We start from the raw sequence: 27836 nt of genomic DNA, 5'->3' as shown, positions 1-27836 counted from the left end.
CACACTTTTTCATATTTTATTGATATACTAGTAAATACAATAAAACTTATATACAATAAAGCTTATATTTTATTAAATGATAATATATACTTCAAATTTGGGTTGTATACACAAATGAAAATTTTATTGGCAAAGTACTCCAGCATATATTTCATATACTTCATATATAGAACAATATACATACAATCGTCATATATATGAACCAATCTAGTGTCTATTAAGCTATTTCTATACAAGTATCAATATACTACTTCTGAAATAAAATAAAAATTGAAATTTTTACGTCATTAAGCATTCCAATCTTGAACAAAAATGTCTCCAATTGTATCTTGCACACCTGAAACAAAAAAGGCATATAATAAACCAAATCCACTAATTGCATCAACAAAAAAAAGGTAGAAAAAACAAACCAGGGGATTTAATCATGAAGCACCTTAACCAAAATATAATTCAATCATCAAATTTAAAATTCACAATTTAGCAAGAGATCAAATCAAGAATTATTGACCGAACTTCTCTAAAAAATTAAAACTATAAATTATACAAAAACACAATTTTTAATCAAAACTAGTTTTTAGGCCCGGGCGATGCCCCGGGTTATTACATTAGTAACATTTATATTATTCTTACTTCGTATTTAAAAATATTATTAATCAATTCATTTTTATTACATTTATTAGTATATTTTTTTACAATGATAGCATGCAATGTGTTATAGCTCGATGATAAACACTTTAGTGTTTAAACGTGAGGTCGCGGGTTCGAATCTTATACATGCTACATTTTTTAATATGTGAAGATTACGTGAAATGAAATAATCACAAGCAGAGCGCCACGTGGCACATAAACTTCTTTGGAAACGGCTTTTAATATATGGTATAGATTTGAGCAAACCCATAAGTTGTTAAGGAAGGAGGAAGGAGGAAGGAGAATCAGATGAAGATATCTGAACAACAACACAAAACCATTAATGCAGCAACCAGATTCAATAAAATCAACACTCACCCTAAGATTCCCATTATAAGCTTCCCTAAGTATCCCAATACAGTGAAAGCCCAAGTGGTCTCAGCCTTAATGAACCAAAAGGATACACTAGCAAGACGCACTGAGAAAGAAAGTAATACAATCATAAACAATATGAACATAAAACTCAAATTCACAGGCCCCACCTTGTCCCCTTGCCGATACATCTCTTCCAAATCTTCATAACTTATTCCAGTAATAAGTATTCCTACAAAGCACAAAAAGTACAAATAAATTTTATGTATACAATTAACAAAACCAGTATACTATCATAATTTCAATTAACAAAACCATATACTATCTTAATTTCAATTAACATAACCAGTATACTACCTTAATTACTATGACATTAGAACCATGAATGATGATATAAACCTCTTGATATGCCCATGGCCACAACTGGTGAGGTAAACCTCTTGAATACTTGATATGCCCATGGGCCATGCCATTTCCTTAGTTCTAGGGTTCCTTGCAGTCCACAAAGAGGATGAAATATAACATTTTCTTTATAATTTTGGAGCAGTAAATACTACGGAGTACAAGCCTTTAGCGAGACATAAGATGTTAAGATATTTCCCAATTTTAATCATGATTCAGAAACAACTACGGTCCCTCAATCCCCTCAAACAATTGCTAAATAATTAAATATAAAAACCAGTAGACATGACGTGGAATATATAATTTCGAAATAGCATGAAGTCGTGAAGAAAGGTTACTGAAGTTAACCCAAAGAATCAACTCCCGTACCTCTCAACTGCTTTCACATTTTTTGTTATTATATTTAAAAAAACACTTCGCGCACTCATTCATACTCGCATTCCATATTCAAGAGTCATATTCTCATATATCTCATATCAATTCAATAAATTATCTGAGAAATTTGGAATAGTCAGCACTCAGCAGTCTGGGGGGTTGGGACAGAGAATTGGTTTTTCTCTACATTAGGTATGAAATTATTGAAGAAATCAGTCAAGGAGTCATGTGAGCTCATTATTCTGCAAGTGACTGCAATCGGGGGCTAGCTGAGTACGTTCTTGAAATAAGATTTAAAAAATCAATAAAGAGAACTCAGTGAAACCAACACTCACAAGGTCTAAGAATTGACAAAATCCCCATTGACGGTGGCAAATGACCACTTATGTTGTTTTTAGAGACATACCTACACCAAACGAATACGAAAAGTTACATATAAACAAAGGTCTATAAACATGTTAAAAGGAAAGAAACACAAAAAACTTATTACAAGTTTGTTATACCAGAGAGTTGTTGAAAGCTATCAGGTAGTCCCCCCGCCAAGTTATTCTTGTTTAACGACCCAAATAAGGTAGCAAACAATGATTTAGAAGAAATGTCACAACTAAAACTGCGAAACACAACTAACTACAGTGAAAAGAAAAGAAAAAAAATCAAGTAAGGCTTACAGTAAACTTACTTAATACAAACAAGTCATAAGTTCCTCCCGGCTCCAGTAAACTGATTATCAGAAAGGAACCTGAGATAGTAAATAAATGATGCCATAGTTTTAGCAAACAGTAACATTGCTCGTAATATTTTACTAAGATTAGCAAAAAAAAAAAAAAAAAACAACACATACAAGGTCCTCGTTGTGGGAGATAAATTTGGCCAGACTGGTACCCCAATGTGATTGTCTCTGAGGTATCTGGTTCCAAAATCATCAACAAATTCCAAATCAAATCTAAACCATAAACAAATTTCAAATCAAACAATCCGAACCCGACATACATCACCAGTGAACACAATCGCAATTCAAATAATAAAAAAAAAAGTTTAAAAAAATCAAAACAAAACCCTAAAAAATCAAAAGATAATTAAGAGAAATTAACAATAATTACACAATAACTAACAATTAATACTATAAACATTAAAATATGAGGATATAAAACAAATTAATACTACAAACATATTTATTCGGCAAAAAAATTAGTGAATTGTCCAGTTTAATTATTACCCTACTCTATGTATCAAACAATTAACATCAATGATTCAATCTAAAACTTTGAATGAAAGTCTCTTGCACAAACGATAGAGTTAGGGTTTGTAAGTTCAATCGAAGGAGATCAAAGAATCAAATAAATTACTCATGATCAACAAAATAAAAGATAGAAAATTTTAAGATTAACCAAAAATCAACTAAATAGAAAGTTAGGGTTTGTAAATTTGGGGTTTTGATTTTATTCAAATTCAACTTAATTGATGAAGGGAAATAGGAAATTACCGATCGATAGGGTAGCGACAAACCCTCAACCACCACCCTCGGCCACCGTTGGCGGTTTCGATACAAGGTAGTGACGAGAGAAAGATGGGGCAGGCGAGAAAGAGCATAGAATCAACAACTGGGACAGCACGACAACGAAACAACTACGACAAAAGCAGCCGTGCAGCCGGCAAGTGAAATGGTGATGGCGGGTTACCGGCGGAGAAGCAACAAAGGGAAGAGAGAGTCGTTTGAGGTGGAGATTGAATGAGAGTCGTATGAGGTAGAGAAAGAGAAGGAGAGAGAGAGAGAGAGAGAGAAAAAAAAAAGGGGGATGTCACCTTATTATGTTTTGTGCGGCTCATTTATGATATGAGCCCGCACTTGAGTTCAAGTGCTGCCAATTTGCTAAAATGACCCGCACTTGTGATTTTTTTTTTTATTTTTTTTTAGTGATCTCAAGTGCTGCCAATTTTCTAAAATGACCCGCACTTGTAATTTTTTTTTTTTTAGTGATCTCAAGTGCTGCCAATTTTCTTAATGAGCCGCACTTGAAGGGAAGCACATGTCGATTTTTCTACTAGTGTTGTAACACCCCGACAATTCTCCTTTTTCTAGAATAACCATTTTTATAAATATAACTATTGAGAATTATCAAAGTATTATCGCCCGTGTGAAAATGTAACGGCTTATTCAGAATTTTGCAGCGGAAAACATAAAACTAACTTTAGGTTTATAAATAATCAATTACAAAGTTAATTCCCAAAACCAGTCAACGAAAATAAAGTAATGTATATAGTACGACAAGTTTAAAGTCCAATTTAACAAACCCAAGTCACTTAGCAAATCAAAATAAATACAAGCTCTCTAATCCTGTTCCCAATGATGCATCATCTTCAAATCTGTAGATGGGCAACGCTTATTGATCTTTAGAGACTGCTCACCAAAATGGGTCATCACATGATCAATAAGGCATAGCCATGATCAACACACACAAACAAAACACGTAATCAGCAAAGCTGAGTACTACATACTAAAACAATAGTAATCCTAACATGATACTATTAAACGAACAACCCTAATATGATACTAATAAAGCGTAAGTAAGGACAACCAAAACATACTAACTTGAAGACCATATTTGACTAGATTAGACATTTGAATCATTAACATTATTTTAATTGAAATAGTCAATGGACTGAGTTGTCTACTAAAAGCCTTCATTTCGGAAGACGAGGTACCTGCGCGACTCCGTAACCCCAATGACCTGCGATATCGAGGAACTTTTAAATAAAATAGAACCGGCGATCAATCCGGCCCCAGAAAAAGCCATAGGCGACCAATGACCCCAACTCCTGATTGTCCTTCACTTCAGATGTGCACATTCTAAAGCTACTGCTACTCATTTTCACTTTACATGATTTACAGATTAATACTCCGCGCGTTATGACTCAACAATCACGTTAATCATACAATCAACAAGTATTCGCAACTGTTTTTATCTTGGAATTAAATAAGTGATCACAAAGCTGTCAATCAAGAATTCATTTCAATTAATTCAACCTTTCATTTAACAATGGTTAACCCCTTGATATGGGTATAAAGTTTCAACTTACGAAACAAGGTCCTCGGCCCTCATAAAGTAGTGAAATGCAAGGGAACAACGATCAATCGATCTAAACCAATATATATATATATATATATATATATATATATATATATATATATATATATATATATATATATATATATATATATATATATATATATATATATATATATATATATAATGTTCCCAACCAACATGGTTGCATCAATCATCCACGCCAACATGTTATAATTCTCATAATAAAATCCATGTTCAACACGTTTATCCAACAACATTAAACATGTACATTTCAACATAACCAAGTTCAAAGACATAACAACACGGTTTCAACATAAGCACACACCCCCAAGCACACAGGTATGTACGTACCTTGTGTAAACAAACTGATAGGCCACTTTAACACTTTCAAAAGTCGCCTAAAGAGAATTCTCCGCCTAAAACAACCAACAAGGATTTCCAGTCAACTTCTAATCATCCACAACTATAATAAAGCATTCTAAATACATCCTAAACATATTTAGAACCTTCCCTAATATGGAAACTTGAATATTTGATTTCCTAGCATCATAATTATTGAATTAGTGATTGAAATTCGTTGAAAACTCTTCAAAGCATCATACTTTAAATTTTCAGCAATATAAACTCGTTTAAAACTTCCCCAACATCAAATTATCATGCTTAGAGTATAAAAATAATAGTTTTAATCATTCCTAATCATTCTACCATAATTTAATACCATTAAAAACTTAGAATTCCCGCTTTAATTAATTCAAATTCTCGTTTCAAATAATTTATGAAATCTGAAATTTAATAATTCAAATTATGCAAACATTAAAATCTGAAATTCGTAAATAAATCATAAAAAACATAAATTTAGGGGAGTACTATACGCAGCCTAATTTTATTTGGCGCAACCGTTTTTATTTTCATTTTTTTCATTCTAAAAAAAAAATCTACCCTCACTTTTATTATTTTCTCTCAACCTTTTCGATATTATTTTTGTTCAAATAAATTTGATTTTTTTAGTTTCATGTATATCAAATCAAATTAGAATAAATATTTAGATTGCAATGGACAATATTTTTGATTTGGAATTGAAGTAATTTTTGTTCTTTTTCGTTTTTTTGAGTCTTTTCATACAACTTGTATGAAACCAAAACTTCTATTTTGTACAGATTGAACAAAACATAGTTAACTATTTCGTACAGATTGAACAAAATATAATTAATCATTTCGTACATATTGAACATAACAAAACTAAGTATTTTATATAAATTGAACAAAATATAATTCCGTTCAAAATTGAACATGACAAAAATAAGTTCTATCATCACTACTACTCCGTTCAAAATTGAATCTAACAGAAATAGAGTAGTGTATAACAAACAAACACTACATGACCAATCGAAAGCTCTTTCACTATAGACAATAGAAAGAACTAGTATCATCATTTTGTTCAATTTGCACGGAACATTTAGTTCTGTTATGTTCAATCTGTATGAAATAGTCAAATATATTTTGTTCAATCTGTAAGAAATAGTTAATTATATTCTGTTCAATCTGTACAAAATAGACGTATTTATTTCATACCAATTGCATGAAATGCTCAAAAAATAGGAAAAAAACGAAAATTACCTCAATTCCAAGGTCTTCCAAGTCAAAAACATTGTTCATTGCAATCAAAATATGTATTCTAATTTGATTTGATACACGTGACACTAATAAAAAATTAAATGTATTTGAACCAAAATAATATCAAAAAAGGTTGAGAGAAAATAGTAAAAGTGAGGGTTATGATTTTTTAAGAAAGAAAAAAAATGAAAGTACAAAGGGTTGCGTCAAGTAAAACAAGGCTGCGTATAGCAACCGTGTAAATTTAATTCAATCAAAACATAACTTAAATTAATAACATATAATTAAAACATTTAATTTATTAACTTAGGGTTCAAGAAATAACCAATAAAGAGGAGAGAGGAGTTGCTGGCCGGCGGCAGTGGCGGCACGGCAGCAGGCGAGAAGGTGGCGCAACGTGGCTGGGCGACGCTGCTGGTGGTTGCGGTGGCCGTGCAGCGACGGCGTGTTTGCGGGGCAGGAAGAAAGAAGCAACGAGAGAAAGAACGAGAAGGGCACGACCTGCTGGGAAGCAGCGACGACCCGCAGTGGCGTCAATGGTGGCGCAAGCCAGTGGGTGGTGGTTGGCTAGGGGGCAGCACGACTGTGGTTGCTGTCATGGGTGAGCATAAACAAGGAGTAAGGAGGAGAGCAATAAAAACGGGAGAGAGAAAGAAAAACGAGGAGGAGTTTACCGAACAGCGGTGCTGTAAGGCGACGCGGCAAGGGAGCGGCGCAACAACATCGAGAAGGTGGTGGTGGTGCGCTGCTGGTGGTGGCTGAGCAAAGAGAGGAGCAAGATTTGGGTTTTCCTGGTTCACGTGAGGGAGAAAGATTAAGGAGGGTTTATGAGTTTTGTTTTTCACGTGAATGTTTAAATAAGGGTAGGAAAATTATGGGCTTATTTATTTTGGGCTTTAGCAAGTTGGGCTAGGATTAGAATTGAGTTTTAGTATTTGAATCCAAAATCGATTAGAATTGTTTTCCAAATTCAAATGTGTTTTCGTGATTCAAATTCTTTTCAACATAAAATTCTAAAATTATTTTTAATTTCATAAATCGTTAAAATATTTAAAATGTAATTAACTAAAATAAATATACGTTAATTATATTTATTATAAATTCGTGAATTCTATTAAAATATAAATAACTATACGTTAAAATATATTAATAAAATTTATAAATTTACAGGGGATTACAAATACTGTTAAAAGGAAAAAGGTTAAAGGAATTATGTTAAAGAAATGATGTTTTCTGAATTGATGTTCCTGAAACGATGTTTCTAAAATGATGTTTCCGAAATGATTGCTTCTGAAATGATGTTTTATTAAACATTTTACTATATTATATTCTCTCTTTTTATTAAATAAAATGAATTGAAATGATGTTACGATGCTAGAGTAACTGGTTACTGAGTCTTCGGCTCACCGTTTTGTTTTCTGTTTTAGGTACTGTTGGGGACAGCGAAAACGAGTAGTGGCGAGGATTTCACTTTAGCAATATTCACCTAAGTTAATGTTTAAGTTGTAATAGTTTAAGTAAGACTCTTTATTAACTTACGTACTTTTAGTAAGGAATGAAAAAGGATTATTATGTTAATTTGGAGATTTAATGGCTTATGTTACGATGTTGCCTTGTAATTCCCAAGAGGGAGTTACGGCAGTAATGTCCCGACCGAATTAGGATGTTTTCCGCTACTAAGTATGCTTTAATACTTGAATTAAAGGTCGGGGCGTTACAGTTTCCGACATTGACGAGTTCTAGAGGTAGGAGATAAAGAATCTAGAAGCAACGGTATGTCGTCAATCACACATTACTTGAGATTTAGAAAAGAAAAAGAAGGAAGCAATAATTTATATATATTTTTATTGAAAAGTTAACCATATGGTTAACAAAGTTATATTTAATGTAATAATTAACCAATAACCTGTGTTAAAGTAATTTTATATAAAAATCAAGAATACAAGACTATTTATGAGATTTTGGATATTTTTAGGCTACCAAATATAATGTGTAAAAGTTTAGGGTTAATATTGAGAATTATAAAAAATGGATGACACGTGTCATCTAATCAAATGTGGTGACATGTGTCATGTAATCAAACATGGCGTCGCTTTTTAAATATTAGGTATAAAATATTTGTACAAACAGTAACGATAAAGATCATTTAGAAATAGCGGCAGTAAGAGTATGATTATTTGCATCAACTTCAACGATTAAAATGCTGAAATCAAATCAGATAAGATCAGGCGTAGAGAACATACAGTTTGGTAAATTAGACTAAAAGCTTAGCTATCTTCTCCCAAATTCCACGTATGTACTGGGCTCCACTAAAGCCTAAGAACAAGCTACAGTCTATCATTTCACTTGATTTGATGACATGTTCTTCTCGTACCTTCCATCGGATCGCCGTTACCTTCCCAACTTTTACCCAAAAAAAAAAAACCAAAAAAATAAAAAATCCCTTCTTCTCAGCTTCTCTTTTTATTTTATTATTTTTTGTCATTTACTTTCCTTTCCCCCCCCGCCCTGAATTTTTTTTTATCAGGCCTTTCTTCCTCAAAAATCTCGACCGCGAAACCAGTTTTTTTGTTTGCCGCTCAAAATCAAATTCCGAAAAACCCTAATTTTCTCTCTCCATTTCCCCCCTTTTCCCGAGTTTTAATAATCTCAGATCTGTTTGTTTCCTTTCCGTGGGAATTTGAATTTTTCTCAACTGAATCCCGGAAAGATGTGTTACTAAATTCTAAAATTAGTAATGGTTTATCATGCAGATTAAAATCTACATCATCTGAAAAAGGTAATTTTTCAATCTAATTTAATTCCTTAAGTCAATTTCAATTTGTAATTTCTCATTCAATTTTGTTTGTTTTTATTTTTATGTTCTTCCATTTCTGGATTGAATTTTTATTAGTGTCGTATTTTATGATTTGTTAATATAGGGTTGTTCGTCGGAAGATTGTGATACAAGTTTCTCGGAATGGTTTCTTGCTTGCATTGAAATTGAAATTTATATTTGGATGGTGTTGTTACTAAATTGGGAATTTATTTACATAGATAGATATTGTAATTGTTGGGCACATCAAAGTCGGTTAATATGGGAGAAAGGGAAGTCTGTGTGGTGCTAGCATTATCCAGTAATAATGTAGAAAACCCGAGCAATTTTAGAAATGATTTGAAGAGGGAGCTGGGTTGTGTTGTTAATGTAGCAGAGTTAGGAGATTTGCCTAGAAAGAAACATGCTAAAGAAGATGCTTCAAATACAAATGTCGAAGATATAATATCGGAAGTCTTGGACCCGGTTCGGCCAATTGTTTCGACAACAGTAGAAAATGATAATGAACATGAGTTTGAGAATGTATCTAGCTTGGAGACTACTACTTGCAGTCATCCAGCTGACTTAGGTGGCTGTAGTAATAGTAATACTCGAGTTAATTCCAATGAAATGACATCTGAGAGTTCAGGGAACTCGTGTACTGTGAGCTGTAGTGATGACACGACTAGGAACTTTGACAGTATAGGAGCTTCAACTTCCAAAGTTACTCTGGAAATTCCTGAACATGCCAGGACTACCGGGATTCGGAAGCTTACACTTAAGTTTAGTAAGAGTAAAGAGGAATATGAGAGCAAATTGATTACGTTGACACCTCGGGTTTTGTCTAATGGTCTCCATGATGGAGATTCAGTTATTGATTCCAATGACGAGCCAGGGTTGGATGAGTCAATCGATAATTATCCATATAATATGGAGTTGAAGATGTCGAAGAAGGTTGTCCTTGATAGCTACCCCACAAATGTTAAAAAACTATTGGCTACTGGTATATTGGAAGGAGCAAGAGTGAAATATATTTCCACCTCTGGGGAGGTAGTTACCAGTTTTATGTAACCATTTTCGATTTTGATGTAATATTATTCAGTTGACATGTGGAACTAACTTGTTTTTGCATGGTTTCTAGAAGGACATACCTGGGGAAATCAGGGGTTCTGGATACCTGTGTGGTTGTTCAGCATGTAATTTTACCAATGTGAGCTACTTGACCAATATGCTTCATTTCGAACATGAGTTTTTTTGCAGCAATTATCTTACAGTACTTGATAATAATGAGCAGGTCCTTAGTGCATATGAATTCGAGCAGCATGCTGGTGGGGCGAAAACTAGACATCCGAACAATCACATTTTTTTGGAGAATGGGAGGCCAATTTACAGCATTATTGAAGAGTTGAAGACTGCTCCACTTGGAATACTCGAGGAAGTGGTGACTGATATGGCTGGTTCATCTGTCAATCCAGCTTGGAGAGGTGATTCTTTTATCCATTTGATTTATGTCATTCTAGAACTCTCTAAAGATTATCAATTTTCTATTATCTTGATGGTTTCCTGCACATAACCTTATCAGCTTTTGTACACATGCTTCAGTAAATCAAGAACAGTGCAATCAGTTGGCTCAGACAGAAAGGAGATATCAAAGCAAATCTGGAAGTCTGAGGTAGGACCGTAGGAACAATCTGTTTCTTTTCTGTTAATTTTGCAACATTTGATGTCTATTTTCCAAAATTTTGTTTACTTATGTACTTTCCTATACATTATAACATATGTACTTTCCTATACATTATATTGACAATTGAAGTCTCTAGATGATAAATTGAGTTTATGATTTTCTGCTTCAGGTTTTATTTGGTTGTCTAACAGTAAGATTTCCCCTCTGGAAACCCCCTTTTTAATAATCGTTGACTCGTTGTGGGTTAGGCTCTTTGGCAGTTAGACTATGTATATGAGGACCTTTAAAAACACGTTTTTGTAGAGTAAGATTTTATCTTGCGGTTGATTTCATTCACAAAAAGCCTAATACAAGCATACATCAATGCTTGTATTCCAACGATTAGGAAATGTATAGAGTTGGGGCACAATAGAAGTGACATGTAAAGACCAAAGACCAAATTGTACCAACTTTGATATTCATAGTTTAAACCTGGATCATTATGTTATGCTTCAACTAATTATAGATATGACCTGTAGAGAGCCTTGTTATTAGGCGTAGTCTATTTGCAGCTTACTTATTTTTTGACATGATATTATGTAGTAAACATGAGTATAATATTTTGCCAGCCTTCTCTTGGAAAGAGCAGGAGTGTCTCATTTATTATTGAGGCCCTGTGCCGCTGAGATAGTATTGGGCCCTTAATTTAATGATGGATTAAATATAAACTAGCAAAAGAGACATAAAATGCAAAAATTTAAGCTTTTATTAATAAGGAATGCCAAGAGTCAAAATTATCAACACGAGGACATGAAATTAAATGATATATTAGCCAACATCAAGAGGGACTCAAATAACTAGGAATAATAAAGGGACTATATTATTACTACCCAACCATCTGCAGTTACCATTATGCCATTATACATTATATGCTTTCTTGTCATAAAAGTTTGTATATATCATAGGAATTAGAGGCTATAAATATCTTGGGGCCCTGTGCGGTTACCCCTGGGAAAGAGTAAAAAGTGGTACAGGTGCATTGTTGTGTTCTCTAAAAGGCCAGCTGAAAATGAAATCAAAACCTAGCAATCGAAATTAAAACCTGGCAGTGATTTAGTATGCTCTGTATCAGTCTTGCAAATAGGGTTGTTCGGAGTACACGGTTTCAAAGTTATGGTGCACTTTGGGATTTTGATTTATCCTTGCGGTTTAGGAGCAGTTTCCCAAAATCATGAAACGAATCTGCACCACAAACTGCAATTTAATGTGGTTTATGGTTGGAACTGCAAATTACAAAACCGTTATTGTTTTGCTTTATTGCAAAGAACGATTAAAGAAATTAGCGTAGGGTTATTTGACGTTTCAAATTTCATACCCCAGTGATTTTCTTTTTGGACAATTTTTGGCATATACTATTTCGTCTTTGTCTAGTTGTTTGTAACTTCATATCCTTGTGATATCTGTTTTTTAGGGTTTTGTTTTGGGTGTTTAAACGGATAGTGCACAACCTTACTTGCTAATGCTTGCTTTTCTTGTAACTTCTAAATATTCGGAACATAAGAATTAGCATGGATGTGTTGATAAACTTAAGCTTATAGGTTTTTTATATCAACTGTTATGTCTGAATTAGCTTATCCGTTGGTGCAAGATATGATGGAATCTGTCTGCAATTGTTCTTAGATCTATATGGAACTGAGATGTCCTTGATTATCTAGAAAACGGGAACGAATTGGAGTAATCAGATCACCACTAGAGGTGAGAAATCTCTGAATAAATGGTATCTCCATTTTCTAAGATTTCTTTTTAGCCTCAAATAGCATTTTAATCTGGTATTGTCGTTATGTGATGATAAAACTTTGTTTGTGTGCTTCTGACATATCTTCTTCAAGCAATCTGTTAAGCCTAATTGTTTAACCGTGGATTTACTGTCATGCTTTTTAACCTCCCCTTTGGCCTTTTCATCCTTCGAATATGGTTAAGTCTGGAAATTGGTTTAATGATTTAATCCACTGGTTTAAGTCAGAAGAGAAGAGGAAAAAGTTGGAAACAGGAAGAAAGAGCATGGGTAGGGGTGGAGAGGTGTTTGATATGGATGTATCCCTTTTTAGAATCCTTCGCGAGTTTATGTTTGATATGGATGTATCTCTAAATGACAATGTGTGGCGCACTTGTACACTCACTATTTGCTTCTAACCATGACCAATAGTCCAACATTACTAGTTAGATAATAACATCTCTCATTCGTGTAAGACTGTAAGGTGTACCCAAACATAATCTAATATCCATACTTGACTTTCCTGCTATTATACCTTGATGAGATGGATTAAAGTAGCCATCAAAAGGCTGGACCATCTTCTCCCATCAGCTTGTCGTAGGCCAGAGCCTCAATCGAGGCACTACGATTTTTTGTTGTTGTTGTTGTTGTTGTGTGGCAACAACAACAACAACAACAAAGCCTTAGTCCCAAAATGATTTGGGGTCGGCTAACATGAATCGTCGTAGGAGATCGTCATTGTCATCAATCAAACCAGAAAGGAGCAGGAAGTAAAAAGAAAAAAACAAGGAAGAGAAAATGAAATTAATGAAAGTAGGATAAGAGAGAAAATGTATATATATATATTATAGAAGAAATATTGTAAGAGATAATAAAAAATAAGTAAAATTTAAAATAAATGAATAAGTAAAATAAGTACATTTCAAAATAGCATGTGAAATTAAAAAAAAAAAAATTTTTTGAAAGAATTTTAAAAATAAAATAAAACAAAAAATAAAAATAAAGAGAATTAGAAACATTGAAGTTGTTTAAGTCAAATGAAGTCATCAATGTATATTCTCTCCCTCCACTCTGTCTTATCCAACACCATATTTTCCTCAATCCCAAAAAAGCTCATATCGTGCTCAATCACCTTCCTCCAAGTTTTCTTAGGTCTTTCCCTACCCCTTGCAATTCTATCCTCCTAGCCGGGGCATCATTTGATCTTCTGCTTACATGTCCAAACCATCTTAAACGATTTCCCATCATCTTAAACTCAATCGGTGCAACCCCTACTTTCTTCCTAATAATCTCATTCCTCAAACGATCCTTTCTTGTATGCCCACACATCCAACGTAACATGCCCATCTCCGCCACATTCATCTTGTGCATGTGACAATGTTTCACTGCTAGCATTCCGTGCCGTATAACAAAGCCTGTCCAATTGCCGCGCGGTAAAATTTTCCCTTTAATCTTTGGGGCATGCCTGAATCACATAGTAACCCCGTGGCACCTTTCCACTTCAACCAACCTGCTTTGATTCTATGGGCCACATCGCCATCCAATTCTCCATCCTTTTGGATAATAGATCCTAAATAACGGAACATTTCAGAGCCTTGGACCATTTTGGATAATGGAACTAATATGTTGTTGTTGTGTGGCAAATATAGTAAATTTTATTATTTATACCACAGGCACAACTCTACCACCAAGCAGGAATACAAACTAAAGTCTCATCAGAACAAAAAGAAAGATTCAAGATAAACCTTCCCACCTTTTAGGAAGAGTGAAAGGCAATCTATCATTAGATAATTACAAAAAAGTATCTATCAACAAAAATTCCCTCACTTCAGTAACGCCTGCAAGACTACAAGCTACTTTAAAGACAATCGACGTAGCCGCAGCCTCTAGTGCAGTAGTGCTTCACGGTTGCCTTGAAACACCTTTTTATTTTTGCATCCAGATAGATGAGCCTCGGCCAAACTCATACTGTACAACTTCTGCCTGCTGATTTCCCCCCTACAGGCCTTAGAGCTAACTCCACATCACTGTTAAACGGAAGATACCTTCGCTTAATCCGCAGGACTTGAAACTGGCAGAATAAGAACAGCTAAAAATAAGTGAGGAATACTCTCTTCTGCCTCGTCACAAAAAACACAAGTACTGTCAACGTTGATGTTCCACTGTAGCATCCTGTCTTGTAAACAGTCTATGCTGAACTGGTAACCAAGCAATAAAGAGGATCCTAAGACTAGCAAGGTTGCTGTAGATTAGTCTTTTCCATGGAATAGCACTAACAGTAGCTTGCATACTTATTAACTTTCCTTGTAGAAAACTTACTGTCAGCTACATAAGCTTGAACCTACTTTAACTATCAATGACTTCACTACATTGAAAGATTTTCATCCCAAGACATGCAAGTAGGAGTTGCCATTGTCCATATGGGTTGGTACTTGGTAGGAAAGTGTTGTGGGAGTCTAGGAGATTATGTGAGTAGTTTAAAGTTCGTTAAAGAAATCAAACTGGAAATGTAGGTATTAAAAAAAGTGGTGCAGACAATTTCTTAACTTTAATGTTGAGTATAAAGTGGTCTACTTGCTTTCTTTTCTACGAAAGATAAACGGTTCGCACGACAATTTTATTAGAACTAATATGTTTGTATGTCTTGTTTTTTTGAGTCTCTTTTTTGGTTTGTTTGGATTTATTTAGATTTCATAAAATCTGGGCTTGAATTCTGTTTCCATTTTAATACAATCTAACTATCTATGTCAAACATTAACTTTTCAAGAGCATAGAGAGTGCCACATAAGCGTTCCACGTCACAAATATTTTTACAACATTTTTAAATAGACAAAAATAGAGCTTAATGTTAAATAGAAGACTTTAAGATATGAGTAAAATAGAGTTTGATTTTCAATAACCAATTAAAAATATTTAAGTTATCTAAATTTAATATATTTCCTTTTCTTTGTAGGTTTAGGGGTTTGGTCCTGTACTGCTAGAATTGCCTCTTACAACGTTCTAAGATTTGGGTTAATAGGTTTTTTGCCAAAAGAAACAGCTTGTGTGTAGTAGTGCTGTATTGATACATAAGAACTCTAGTGAGCTTTTACCGTCCATTCGACAGATGACATTATGACAATACGTTTTAAGGGTGTTTTATGCTTATATATTGTAGGATATACTTAATTTTCTTTTGGAATTTTCCTGAACACCCTGGACAGTTTTGGGTAACTTATCTTCCTTAGGCCGTTATTTCCATCTCAATTATCTATACCATATTCATAATTTTAAAAGTATGTATTACCAAATTAGGATTTTGTCATATGTCAGTGCAGGCTGAGAAAATTAATTTTTTCTTCATTTTTCTTGATTGCGTTTCTTACTGTGTGAATTGTGATCAGTCTTGGTTTCTCCGCGTAATCCCTTCAGAGAAAATGCATTTCCTTTGCCTCCGGTTCTATAAAATATGATTAATAGGTTCAGTGAAAATGCACATCATTCGCTCCACTTCTCTTCCTTCCGTTTTGTTCTCCAATCATTTTGTTCATAAAATGCTTATTCATTGTTCTCTAGTTTATAAAACACAGACCATTAGAAACTTGTAGCCATCTCTAAGAATATCATTTTCAAGAAAATGCTTGGAAGAAAAAGGTACAGGTTTTGTTTAGTATGGCTATTTTTTTGTTTTTTTCCTTTTTCTCCCTGGTTTTGAATAGACTCTATGATGCCTCTTTGTTTCATTTTTTTTTGTTACTGTTGCATTTTGGTGACAATATTTTAGATTTACATTTTTATATTACATAACCTATTTTCCCTCTTCAACTGCAAGATTTGAGATACCAGGCTGTTTTTTTATTTGCAATGATGGATCATTCACACGGTTGTAAAGTCTGTTTGTCATTTTACTCTAGATACTTTAGGCTAATGATTGAGCTATGATATGTTTTGGGGACTGGGATACCACAAGTCTTTAAGTATGATATTATTGATTAGTGATCTATATCAAAAGCAACAGCAAAAGGAATAAAGCTTTTATGAATTACAGATTACATCATACGGTTCTGATTTTCCTCTTTGGCCATTCAAATTTGTTGGATAATGTTTGGAAATTTATGATTTCCCCCCGTGTTTTTGACTCTCAGCCTTGCAAGTAAATATATGGATGATGAGCAAAGATTAATCAAACGAAGAGCATTACCGTCAAAACATGTGGGGATTAGGTTGGACTCAGAAGTCTCTTTCCATCTCTTTGCATTGGTGATAATGTGATATTGGCATGCATGTGTGAGTTTCATTTTTCTTATCTTAGTTTCATTTTACTGCAGGTCAAATGACTCTACCTCTTTCTTTACTGGATCGCAGAAGAGAAGTGGTGAAGGTGGTGTCAAGAAGAGGTGATTGATGATTCTGTTCATCTAGGGTATTAAATCATGGCCACATCACAACTGCTTTGTAAAGGTTTTTGAGCTTACCGTGGCCGTGATACTAGCCTGCGGTAGCTGCAAACCATTCATATTGTCTGTGCTAGTGGTCTTGTGAGTTGTGACTGTAACCGTAGTCGCATCACAACCGAGATTTAAAATTCTGTGCCTACTATTTGCTTTAATCTTTTGGAGCTGCTTTTTGTTCTGTCTTTACACTGGTCTTTGAAGCTTTTCATATGGTTCATGTAACAGGGATAATGATCTGCACCGGTTGCTCTTCATGCCAAATGGGCTTCCAGATGGTGCCTATTTGGCGTACTATGCTAAAGGACAGGTGAACTACAGTGTCCAACTTCTAAGCAATGTTTTTTCTTTTGGATTTGTCTGTATTCAGTATTGCATTTCTTGGTTTTTTTCTTTTATTTCTCCTTTTATCAGGAGAGTTTGTTCGTTATTATGACATCTCTTTCTATACAGAAAGTTCTTGATGGTTACAAGCAAGGGAATGGTATTGTCTGTGGTCATTGTGAACATGAGGTAAAGCGTCGAACCTCATAGATTATGTTTATCTTAACCTTTCTGTTTTGTGTTTCTTGATGATAACTTTCTGTATCTCACGAGGTGCAGATTAGCCCTTCGCAGTTTGAAGCTCACGCAGGATGGTCTGCCAGAAGACAACCGTGAGTGCTACTTAACTTTTTTGGTGGTTCAATGGTCTAGTGTTTAAGATGTCAATTAACAATATGGTTATTGAAGCATTGAACCTTTTCCTTCTGCAGTTATCGTCACATATATACTGCCAATGGGCTTACTCTGCATGACATAGCCATTTCATTGGTTAATGGACAGACATTGACCACGGGAAACAATGATGACATGTGTACACTTTGTGGAGATAGAGGAGAGCTGATTCCTTGTGGCGGCTGCCCTAGGGCTTACCACCAAAGTAAATCTCTTCTTATGATCTCTGATATTTTATATTTCACTTGCCAAATTGTTACGAGGTTTTAGAGTTGCATTGTATAATTTTGTCCCTTGTTGGATATTGTGTTCGAACAAGCTGTCTTTTAACTACTGCCTGCTGTAATAGTCATGTTTGTAATTTTTTTGTACATTGTGGATTAGGAACTGCCTCCACACTTTCCTCAGCTGGTTGTGAAAAGCAGTGAGTCTTTAACTTTCTTAGATCTGTCTCCTGCTGAAAGGTTGGTTTTGGATTTTTTGAGGATAATAAAATTGGTAATTGGGTGATTATATTTCATGGAAATATGCTTACAATTAAAACACACTATTGTCGTATTTCTTAGAAGAAAAACTAAAACAAAAAACCACTCTAATTATTTCTTGTATTCGTTCAACTACCCTTACCTGAAAAAAAAATTGTAACTAGACTAACCTCCCTTTAGCTGACAGCCTGACAGTTTCCAGTCAGACGTATAAACGGATTGAGACAGAGATATACAGTTGAGAAGACATAATTAAAAGAAATACATTTGATAAAGCTCTCTAATACATTTTTACAACCAAAAGTATTGGAGCTTTTTTTTTCTTCCGAATTTTAATGCTTGTGTATGGGTAGAACTGTAGAATGGCAAGTTATGTTAAAGTTAACTAGGACATAAAGTAATTTTGTAAGGGGTGGCTACCTGAATGCAAAAATGGTATTTATAAACAGATGATATTTTATTTATTCAGTCAACGATGGTTGCAAAAACAAGAGACCCCCTTTTTGGTATAAGGGATTTGGTAGGAAAAGAAAAGAGTGGCTTATATCATATTCCATGTTTTGGTTTGAAAAACAATTAAGGGATCTGATTATGAAAGTGTCTTCATAAAATATTTACTTTCCTCTCCTCCAAAAACTGTTGGAATTTGAGTAAAAGACAAAATTAAAAGCTCTAAATCAAATTACCTTTCCCTTTACTTCCTTTCATTGAACCAAACATTGGAAAATAAAATTTCTTTCTTTTCCTCTCTCTTTTCCCTTCCCTTCTCTTCATTTCCTTAACTAATAATATTGTACCAAAAAAAACCTGTTGATTTGTTTACCCATTATGATTACTCATATATACAATAAAAAGAAATACTCCAACTGTGTATCTTAGACAGTGGAATGCCAAAAAGCATAAAAACAGAATGCCTTCACTCTCCTCGTTGTCCAAAATATCTAAACGCACACTTAGACGATAGGGGTCCGAGAGCCTAAGTGCAGGCATAAGGTTTGCACTTGATTGAAGTAAGGTGTAGTTAATTAAAACTAAAACATTTTGTGGAAAAAAAAGTCAGTTTTGCTCTTCAGTGCACCTTTTGTGTGCTTCTTTTGCACCCCAGTGTGGAACTTTGACAATTAAGTCTTTCTTAGGGAAATGAAAAAGAGAACAGAAAAGGCAGGAGAAGCAAGTGGTGCGGAATACTGCCTGCATAGGGTTATAGAGTTACGAAGAAAGGTACATTGCAGTTGCATGCTTTACTGTGCTTGACTTCTAGAACTATTCCTTTGCAAGGAGAGCTATGTCAATGTTGCATCTTTTTGAGTTCCTTCAAATTGGACACTTCTTAGAAGAGAGTATGAGGGACCTTGGAAAACCATTGCTTTGGAAATTGGCATAGGACATGTTGACGTTCCCAAATAAGATGCATGGTGCTAAAGAAAGATATATATTGCTATCTTGTGAGGGAAAAAAATGGAGAGAAGTGATATCTCTTGCTTCATTGTTTTTGTGGCTTAGGAATATAGTGTGGTGCTTGCTTTTTCACGAAGGAGGAAAATATCTTTTTTATGGGAGCCTATTTTCTGCTTGATTCTCATGGTTCCATTGAATAAAAATAACAGAATTCAACAGATCCTTATACTTACAAAGAATTCACAAGACTCGGATGAGAGATTCTTATGTTATATAACTAATGCTTAGTATGACAAAGGTATCATGGAAAAATAACAGTGAAAAAAGGTTCCTTAGGACTTGGGTTGGCACATATATTGAGCATAAATGGCAAGCTATGTAGCTAAATATTGTCATAGAAATCTGTGCGTAAATGTAGAGTAAAAAATTGAGGATAAGGATCTTCTAGGTTTTATAGCCTTTAAATTGCAGTTTCTAACTTACAATAAACTTTATTGAGTGGATTGTCGGGTGTCCCAGAGTATTTTATGATTGTGCTTGATGCTTTTTAATATGTATTGCTTGAAGACAACAATCATGATAATGGTTAAATGGTGGGGAATTGTTAAGTGAAGAGGGAGTCGTGTAGAAGAAGTGAAGAAGACATGGCTATGGAAACACTAGTTTTTCTTTATATGCCACTTGTCATGTATGATATTCATACAATGTCGGAATTTTGATAGTATATGCTGGTTGCTTTATAAAAATCAGTGAGGCACAATTGACTTAAGTGAAATACTGATTCCCATTTTTTTCAAGTATTTTAGATTACTCACAAATTAACATTGACAAAGGCATTATTTTAAGGTAAAATACTCAAGTTTTCTTGAATTTGAATAATAGTTGTTTTGTCATGGCAACACGCCTTAGAAAATTGATAAATTCGTGTGGGACATGAAATATCTATGCTATGCAAGTGTGAGATTGTCTTCATAATATTTGTATGAGAATGAAGTAAAAAGAAACATTGACTAGATAAGTTAAGTTTCCCCATAGAGGAGTGCAATTTTGTAAAGGGAAGGAGAAGAAAAGAAGAATTTGTGAGAAGATGGCTGGGAAAAAAGTTTCATCAAATCCGCCTAACCAAACATTAATAAACGTGCAAAATAAAAATGGTCCATACAAAAAGAGATGAAGGGAGTAACTGATGCTTTCATTGTCAGGTAGAAAATTGATATTTTCACTTATTTATGTTTTACTTGTATTTTGTGAATATATCTATGCTGATTTTTTTTGTTTCAATCCTTGGCCGTCGCATCATGGTGTAAATATGCATAGTGGCCAAAGACGGTCGTCTTCCTGCTTTTTAATTTTCTTTTTCTCGAAACAGAGAGGAGAACAGGTACATAATTAAGTACATTATCCCTGTGGTCACAGGGAAGAGAATCGCGTTTCTTGCCTTTCAGTCAGCCTGATTAACCATTGAGTAGATTTTTGTTTACACTGTTTAGTACGTTTATGAGCTCTGCGTCAAAGGAAATGAATAACGTAATGTTGTTTGTTCAGAGTTATTTAATTGTCTACTCTCTACTGTAATATTTTTTATTTTAATTTGTGGCGGTGGTGTGAAGAACTTACTATACCTAGAAAGAGACCTTGTTTTGATTTTTTGTCCACTGTGTCATTGTAAAAGTTCAAGAACATCTGAAATTTGGAACAGAGCGTTGAACTTGTGTTTCATTGTTTGGATTTGTTTTCAGCCTGTCTACGTTTGCAAAATGCGCCTATGGATGATTGGCGTTGCCCTGATTGCAACGACTCTAAAGCTGATGTAGATTCTTCTCGTAGTTCTAAGCCAATAATTATCAGGTTGACACGTGTGGTAAAGAGCCCTGAAACTCTTTGTGGCGGTTGTGCTCTCTGCAGGTTGGTCACCTCAGCCTCTGCTTCCTCAATATCATGTTTTTAATTTATCTTTGCTAAATACCTTTTGTGTTCAGTCATGATATAACTTATGCTTTTAGTAGTGAATGCTGGTCTTATAAGTTCAATTACTTTTCAACTAAGATAGCAGCACCTTTAGGACTGCGGTTGTATGACGAGAGGCTGAAGAGAGCATGTAGGATCATATATGCTACCAAGAATCATTTTATAGTCATCCTAGAAAATAGAAATCAAGGTGTTCTCTATGCCTCACATTCGTTGTGGTTAACTTTTGACTAGGCTGTCACTAGTTAGAAAACTAACTTTTGGGGTGCAGAAAATAAGTACCTTAGACATTAGCTATATGAAAAAGATTATCACTGAAATCAGCTGTCCTTAAACTGCATGTTTTTTTGTTTCATATCATTTGGTGTGTTCTAACTTGCATTGCTAAAGTGATAATTGAGATATTTGCAGGAATGCAGGATCTATAGTCTTTGAAAGAGTCTAGGTTCTGTGTTTAGTACTGCCAATCCTAGCTCACAACTGTTACACAGTAACACTAATATAACTGTGTTTGTACTAACCAATCCTAGCACATAGTATGCAGTAACACTAATATAACATACTTCCAAAATATATGCAATGTTGTTAACTTATCCTATAGCTTCTCAAATGTAAGCATTTTTACAACTCTTTAGATAAGGCTTCACCTATATATTTGAATTATATAATGTCTTTGAGTTTGTTTTACTGACTTTTGCATTTTACTATACTGATACATTTCCGTTATATTTCTCTATATCTATTCGAAGCAACTGTGGCTCTTTATTGTTAGTGACTAAATAACATAATCATAATTAAACGATGAACTTCAAGTTTTCTATAACTCCTACTACAAGTAAATGTCAGCAAATCAAACTAATACTATCTGTCTTCCACAAATTACATAGGGTTTATGCATTTATTATCTCATTATGTGAACCAATCCTTAAGATACCCAATGTTCCAAGGTAGGATCTCAATCCTGACAATATTGTTATCTTTGTTTAGATCAAATGCCAACAGTTCATACACTGGAATTATAGCTTGTGGGTTTGATATGTTTTTGTCTCCTTATTTTCGTGCTTTATTGTTATTTTCTATTATTTATGTCATGGGCGGAATGTTATTTTTCTTCTTGTAAAGGATACTTTGTTGCCTGTTCTTGCCATTATGGTATTAATACTGATATAATTTGTCTCTATGTATCCAGGGCACATGATTTCAGTGTTGACTACTTTGATGATAGAACTGTTATAATATGCGACCAAGTATGTTTTGCAACCTACTGCTACATGATTTTACATAGCGTGTCATTCCCTTTACCAATCTCTCTCCCCCATCAGGTTCTGATCCTCATAAGTGTCATTTTACTTGTGTCTATGCAGTGCGAAAAGGAGTATCATGTTGGTTGCTTGAGGGGTGATGGGCGTTGTGATCTGAAAGTAAGTATCCTACAAAATTCTGCAGTGTTTTGAATTCTATTACACCTTTCTTCTAATCTCATCCACAAATTACCGCAGGAACTTCCCAAGAACAAATGGTTCTGCTGCAATGATTGTGACAGGATTTATGTTGCTCTAAGGGATCATGTTGTAAGAGGCTCAGCAATAATTCCAGCTTTAGAGTTGATCAAAATAAAAAGGAAACTGTTGGAGAAAGGAATTAGTGAGATTGCTGATAACGATATACAATGGCGTATGCTGAGTGGGAAATGTCGCCGTCCTGAACATCTGCCTTTGCTTTCTATGGCTGTTTCTATATTTCGAGTGAGGATCGTCTGATTCTAAATTTGTTTTGCTCTTTCAGTTATTTTGTGTGGTTGAAGCTTGTGCTGTTGATAGGAGGATGCAGTTGCCTTTCTTTCTCTTTCTCATCTACAGTTGAAATGAAATAGGCCCTGTCTCTTAACCCGATTTTAACAAAATAAGATTATTTTACAATTAAAATTGATTTTGATTGACTATAGCTTATTGTTGTACAATTTTTTATTTTTTTACACCATTCAAACTTATTTAACTGAATAATATATTTGAAGGTGAAGAGAACAAGGCATATATAGTTATATGATCATGTCTTTTGTTCCATTTTTTTTTTGGTGGTACGCGTGGATGATTAGTTTTGTGTCACACTTGCATGGTTGCCTGCCCATTTACATATGAAAGTTTTGTGCTGCCAGTGTGCCCGTGCTTTTGATAGTTGTGTGCATCATCTATCATTGCTATCGTGAATATGTTTATTTTCTCCTGCCCTTCCCTCCTCGAGAGGGTGTAGGTACCAGAGGCCTTCATGTTGTCTAAACTGTAGGAATGATGGTGGTTAATCCAAAAGCCTGCTAAGTTACTTCATTCTTCTCTTTCATACAGGAGTGTTTCAGTCCTATAACTGCAACAACGGGGCGTGATCTGATTCCTGTAATGGTCCATGGGTAAGTTCCTTTATGGATTTTACATGCTTTTGAATGAGTGGACTGTGGACTTGTGGAGCAAAAGGGGTATGTGTATGTGACTCCATCCTAGTTTTTCACATGCTTTTAACCTGTGATTGATCATGTCATTGGCTGCAATATCCTTCTCTATCTTCTCACTACTAGCAGTTTCCTGAGGGTTATGAGCCACCACCAATCCACCATGTTCCTTACGCCCTTGGTCTACCCTCCCGCAGTAGTATTTGGGTTGGATTTAGTTGGGTGGGCCACAAACTACTATTTGACAAGAGGTTAAGGTGATGGTGTCGTTGGGAGTTGGAGGACTGTTCAGGCATTTTATACATTTGATGACATGGATTAACTTTGACCAAAGAGAAAAATGTTACACAGGGTTGGGTTCGTTACATTCTTCCCCCCAATAAATTTCCGAACTCAGAGAACATGTAAATCATCTTTGTCCTGCTTTTATTTCATGTAGTTTAATTATTATTTGATTCTTGTATTGGAAGCAGCACTCCAGTATTCCGTCATCTTGTAGTTTCTCACATGAAATGTCTGCCTATAGCTCCCTATAATGGAGGTGCGTGTACCTTTGTCTTTAAGAAGACTTGGGTAGAGAAGAACAGAATTTGGGGTAGTTCATTTAGTATAAAACAATTAGATTTGCTAGCTAAAGAGGATGACCTGGTCTCATTTTTTTCACTTGTAATCCCAAATTGTTTGCAGTTTCTTTTTCCTTTTAGGTTTGTTGTATCATTTTCAATCAGGTTGTATGACTTGTATCAATTGGAAAGGAGATGACAAACTGTGTTGTTTTTCCTTGCAACTTAGATGGTGGACAAGGGTGCACAATGAGCATGGTTCACCCAGTGAACATAAGTGTTTCTGTAAACGAACATTACTTTATGTTAAAAGAAGGCGAGTATGTTTCTTATTAAAAGTTTTAATAAAAATTAAAGAATTCCTCGCATGTTCTTTTCTCACAATGTCATGTTCTTTTATTTACGTGCAGTTTGCACCCTTGTCCATAGTCTACGAATTAGTTTTTCCTCCCTTTTATCCTGTGTCCATATTTTTCATTTTATCTTTTTCTTGTGTGTTTTTGAAATTATGCAATAAATTAATAGATGGTGATAGTACTTTCTTTGTGGGAGGATCTCAAAATTTAATTTCTCTTCATGAGTAAAGTCACTGCAGTAGAGAAATCTCAATTTATGATCTGCTGAATGTTATGTGTATATAGGAGAATGAAACTGGTAGGAAATGTACCTTTTAACCCCATAAGCCCTACTTTCTTCACTCGACTCACTCCATGTGTAAATTACCTATCTAGTAATCTAGTTAAAGGTTTGAAACATGCCAGCGTTGTTTAGGCCTCTCAGCTTCATATTTTGTCCAAGACTATGATAGTTGATGAATACCAAAGCCTGATTGCATTGGTGAACAGGCTATCATGTTGCACAGCCTCTTTGCTGATATTAATTCATCTCTTTTTGTTTTCTATTTTCAGAAGAAATATTTCTGGCCAGGAATTTGGAGGAATGTACTGTGTACTATTGACGGTCAAGTAAGATTTTACTCTATTCTGTATTTTATGTTTAAGTAGTTTTTATACGATATATGGAGTTAACTATGGTGTCTTTAGGCTGTGTTTTGATAACCGGATAATATTTTAAAGTATTTGAACCGAAATTCATTTTAAATGGAAATACTTTTCAATGGAAATCAAATTCTAAACTTCATTATCCTTTTTTTGGTTCTTTGGTGGCAAAGTTTGACAGAAAAATGATGAAAGGGAGGTGGGAGAAAGGTAAGGGTAAAGAGGAAAATACAGAATTTCAATCTTTAACAAAGGAAATATATGTTAACCACTTTATTAATTTACAAACCAAACCCAGGAAAATGGTAAAACCAATTTTCTCGGAAAAGGATTTTTGCACGTCCAAAAACATCCTCAACCTTTTATGTTCTCTTTCTCAAGATAAATTTCCTTCTCACTTGCAAAACTTATTTTTATGTGTGCTTATAAAATTATGTGTAGGTCAGTTGTCGTGTCAGCTGCTCTTCTTAGAATTTTTGGTCGTGAAGTTGCTGAACTTCCCCTTGTGGCCACAAGCAAGGAATATCAAGGAAAAGTAAGCATTTGATCTTGGCTAAGATTGTTCTCTTGAAAGCTATGTTTTTTCCTGTTGCTTTTGAAAAGTCTTTTCTGTAGGAATTGGGTCTCTGACTGGGTCATTTCTATACTGGTTACATTTATAATAATATTTTTTTGGCTTTTGTTCCAGGGTTACTTTCTTGCATTATTCTCTCGTATTGAGAAGTTACTATGTGCCCTGGAGGTGAAAAACCTAGTGCTCCCCGCTGCAGAGAAAGCCAAATATATGTGGGTAAATAGACTTGGTTTCAGAGATGTGAGCCAGGAAAGAGTAAGTAAACATCCTTATATATTGTTATGCTGACTAAATGCCATACTTCTTTGAAAGCAAAGTAATTGCTTCTTCTTAAATTGAAAATATATAGGGGCTTGCATGAGGCCACTTTGTTCTAAAACTAGTTATGCCGTTTTCAGTTTTCCCGTTTATTCCTGGTTCCTGTATGATAGTATCTGAGTGAAAAACAATAGATAAAAACACTGAAGCTGCTGGGAGATGTTTCCTTGTGAATGTATTTGTTTTCGTTGCATTTTCCTTCGCAATATTAATTGTTTGCTGAAAAATCATGGAACTCTTCAGATACTGACCAGGGCAGTTTTTTCTTTCTGCAGTTGTCTGTGTATACCAGGGATTATCAGTTGACAGAATTCAGCGGAACAGTTATGTTAGAGAAAAATGTGGAGCGAGATATGGATTAAATGCAGATATGCAGACTCTTCATGATTGTTGAAGTTAACTTAGATCTTCAGCAAATCCTCGCCTCCACGGGTGAAAAGGAAAACAAAGAAGTGGTTTTTAGATTTAGAAATACTTGGGTCTTCTTTTAGGTTATAGGTTTTTATTCATCTTTTTCCTGTCATTTTTTCATGTTATATATGTAGTGGTTTTCTAGGGCTGCCTTTGCAACTTAGAAGAGGTGGAAAAAAGTGATTTAAGTGAATACATATCAGTAGCGGAATTGTTGCTCCGCTTTATCACTTTGGTTTTAATTTTATATAGTGATCATAAAGAGCGAAATCATTTCGTTGTAGATAAGCTTGTAGACAACTATATCATAAAAAGCAAATTGTGTTTATTGGAAGTTTTACTGCAATGGTTTTTTTGTTTTTGACATACAGACTGCAATGGTGATTGTTCATAAAAATGTTATTAATAAAGTTATGTTGTGCGAGAATATAATTGAGTTTTGTGTTGTTTTTGTAGATTTTATTGTAAATAATTTTTGGGAAAGTGAAGTGAACTTGCCAAAATGGTGGGCATTTCTAGAACTCATTGTATCAATTCTGTACGGGAGTGTTGCCTCTTCTAGATTTGAAAAGGGATTCGGGATAGTTTTGTTCGGGTCTCCCATGTAACTAGCGTTGGCCTTTATCGGATTATTTCACAATCTTGAAACTAATTATCCAATCTTTAACCAAGCACGCATTTCAACTCTTTGGTGATGATTCTGGTTAATGTGTTCATTTGTTCCCTTGTTTTTGCAAGTTAACGCAACTTGACTTTACTGGCGCGTCCTCTTTCCTAATTTTTCAATTCAGTAAAAAGATAATTTGGTACTCTTTTACCTT

The 27836-nt window shown here is 34.5% G+C and overlaps 1 protein-coding gene and 1 long non-coding RNA gene across 6 annotated transcripts; one reads left to right on the top strand and one right to left on the bottom strand.

Moving 5' to 3' along the window:
• Positions 1-107: 107 nt before the first annotated feature.
• On the bottom strand, positions 108-3552 carry LOC130466087 (uncharacterized). Of its 2 annotated transcripts, none has more exons than XR_008926109.1 (7): positions 3260-3552; positions 2618-2683; positions 2456-2515; positions 2280-2325; positions 2112-2182; positions 1006-1231; positions 108-337 (listed from the first exon to the last, which is right to left on the bottom strand). It is a non-coding gene; the product is annotated as an uncharacterized lncRNA (long non-coding RNA). The 2 variants fall into 2 exon arrangements; XR_008926108.1 differs by having other exon boundaries at positions 1170-1231.
• Positions 3553-8956: 5404 nt separating this feature from the next.
• On the top strand, positions 8957-27381 carry LOC110786687 (uncharacterized). Of its 4 annotated transcripts, XM_056838070.1 has the most exons (21): positions 8958-9258; positions 9401-10323; positions 10415-10483; positions 10568-10757; positions 10876-10945; positions 16835-16912; positions 17018-17086; positions 17369-17450; positions 17594-17653; positions 17744-17796; positions 17896-18062; positions 21480-21645; positions 22898-22955; positions 23073-23129; positions 23208-23453; positions 24051-24112; positions 24944-25030; positions 25623-25679; positions 26154-26247; positions 26401-26541; positions 26880-27381. In XM_056838070.1, the coding sequence occupies exons 2-21, from the start codon at positions 9556-9558 to the stop codon at positions 26964-26966; spliced, it is 2661 nt and encodes an 886-aa protein (XP_056694048.1). In that variant the 5' UTR covers positions 8958-9258; positions 9401-9555; the 3' UTR covers positions 26967-27381. The 4 variants fall into 4 exon arrangements, with proteins under 4 accessions (XP_056694051.1, XP_056694048.1, XP_021846943.2 ...); XM_056838073.1 differs by lacking the exon at positions 16835-16912 and having other exon boundaries at positions 8957-9258; XM_021991251.2 differs by lacking the exon at positions 24944-25030 and having other exon boundaries at positions 8960-9258.
• The last annotated feature ends 455 nt before the right edge of the window (positions 27382-27836 follow it).

Source organism: Spinacia oleracea, chromosome 1 (genome assembly GCF_020520425.1).
Source record: "Spinacia oleracea cultivar Varoflay chromosome 1, BTI_SOV_V1, whole genome shotgun sequence".
In the NCBI taxonomy this organism is placed as follows: domain Eukaryota; kingdom Viridiplantae; phylum Streptophyta; class Magnoliopsida; order Caryophyllales; family Amaranthaceae; genus Spinacia; species Spinacia oleracea.
This window is presented reverse-complemented; position numbering and strand designations above follow the sequence as displayed.

Bases quoted from the DNA above. Each gene is read 5' to 3' on its own strand.
- LOC110786687 (XM_056838070.1), top strand. From the start codon at position 9,556: ATGGGAGAAAGGGAAGTCTGTGTGGTGCTAGCATTATCCAGTAATAAT. The intron at 16,913-17,017 runs GTTGGACTCAGA...ATTTTACTGCAG, and splicing joins TCAAAACATGTGGGGATTAG to GTCAAATGACTCTACCTCTT. The intron at 24,113-24,943 runs GTAAGTTCCTTT...CTTGCAACTTAG, and splicing joins ATTCCTGTAATGGTCCATGG to ATGGTGGACAAGGGTGCACA.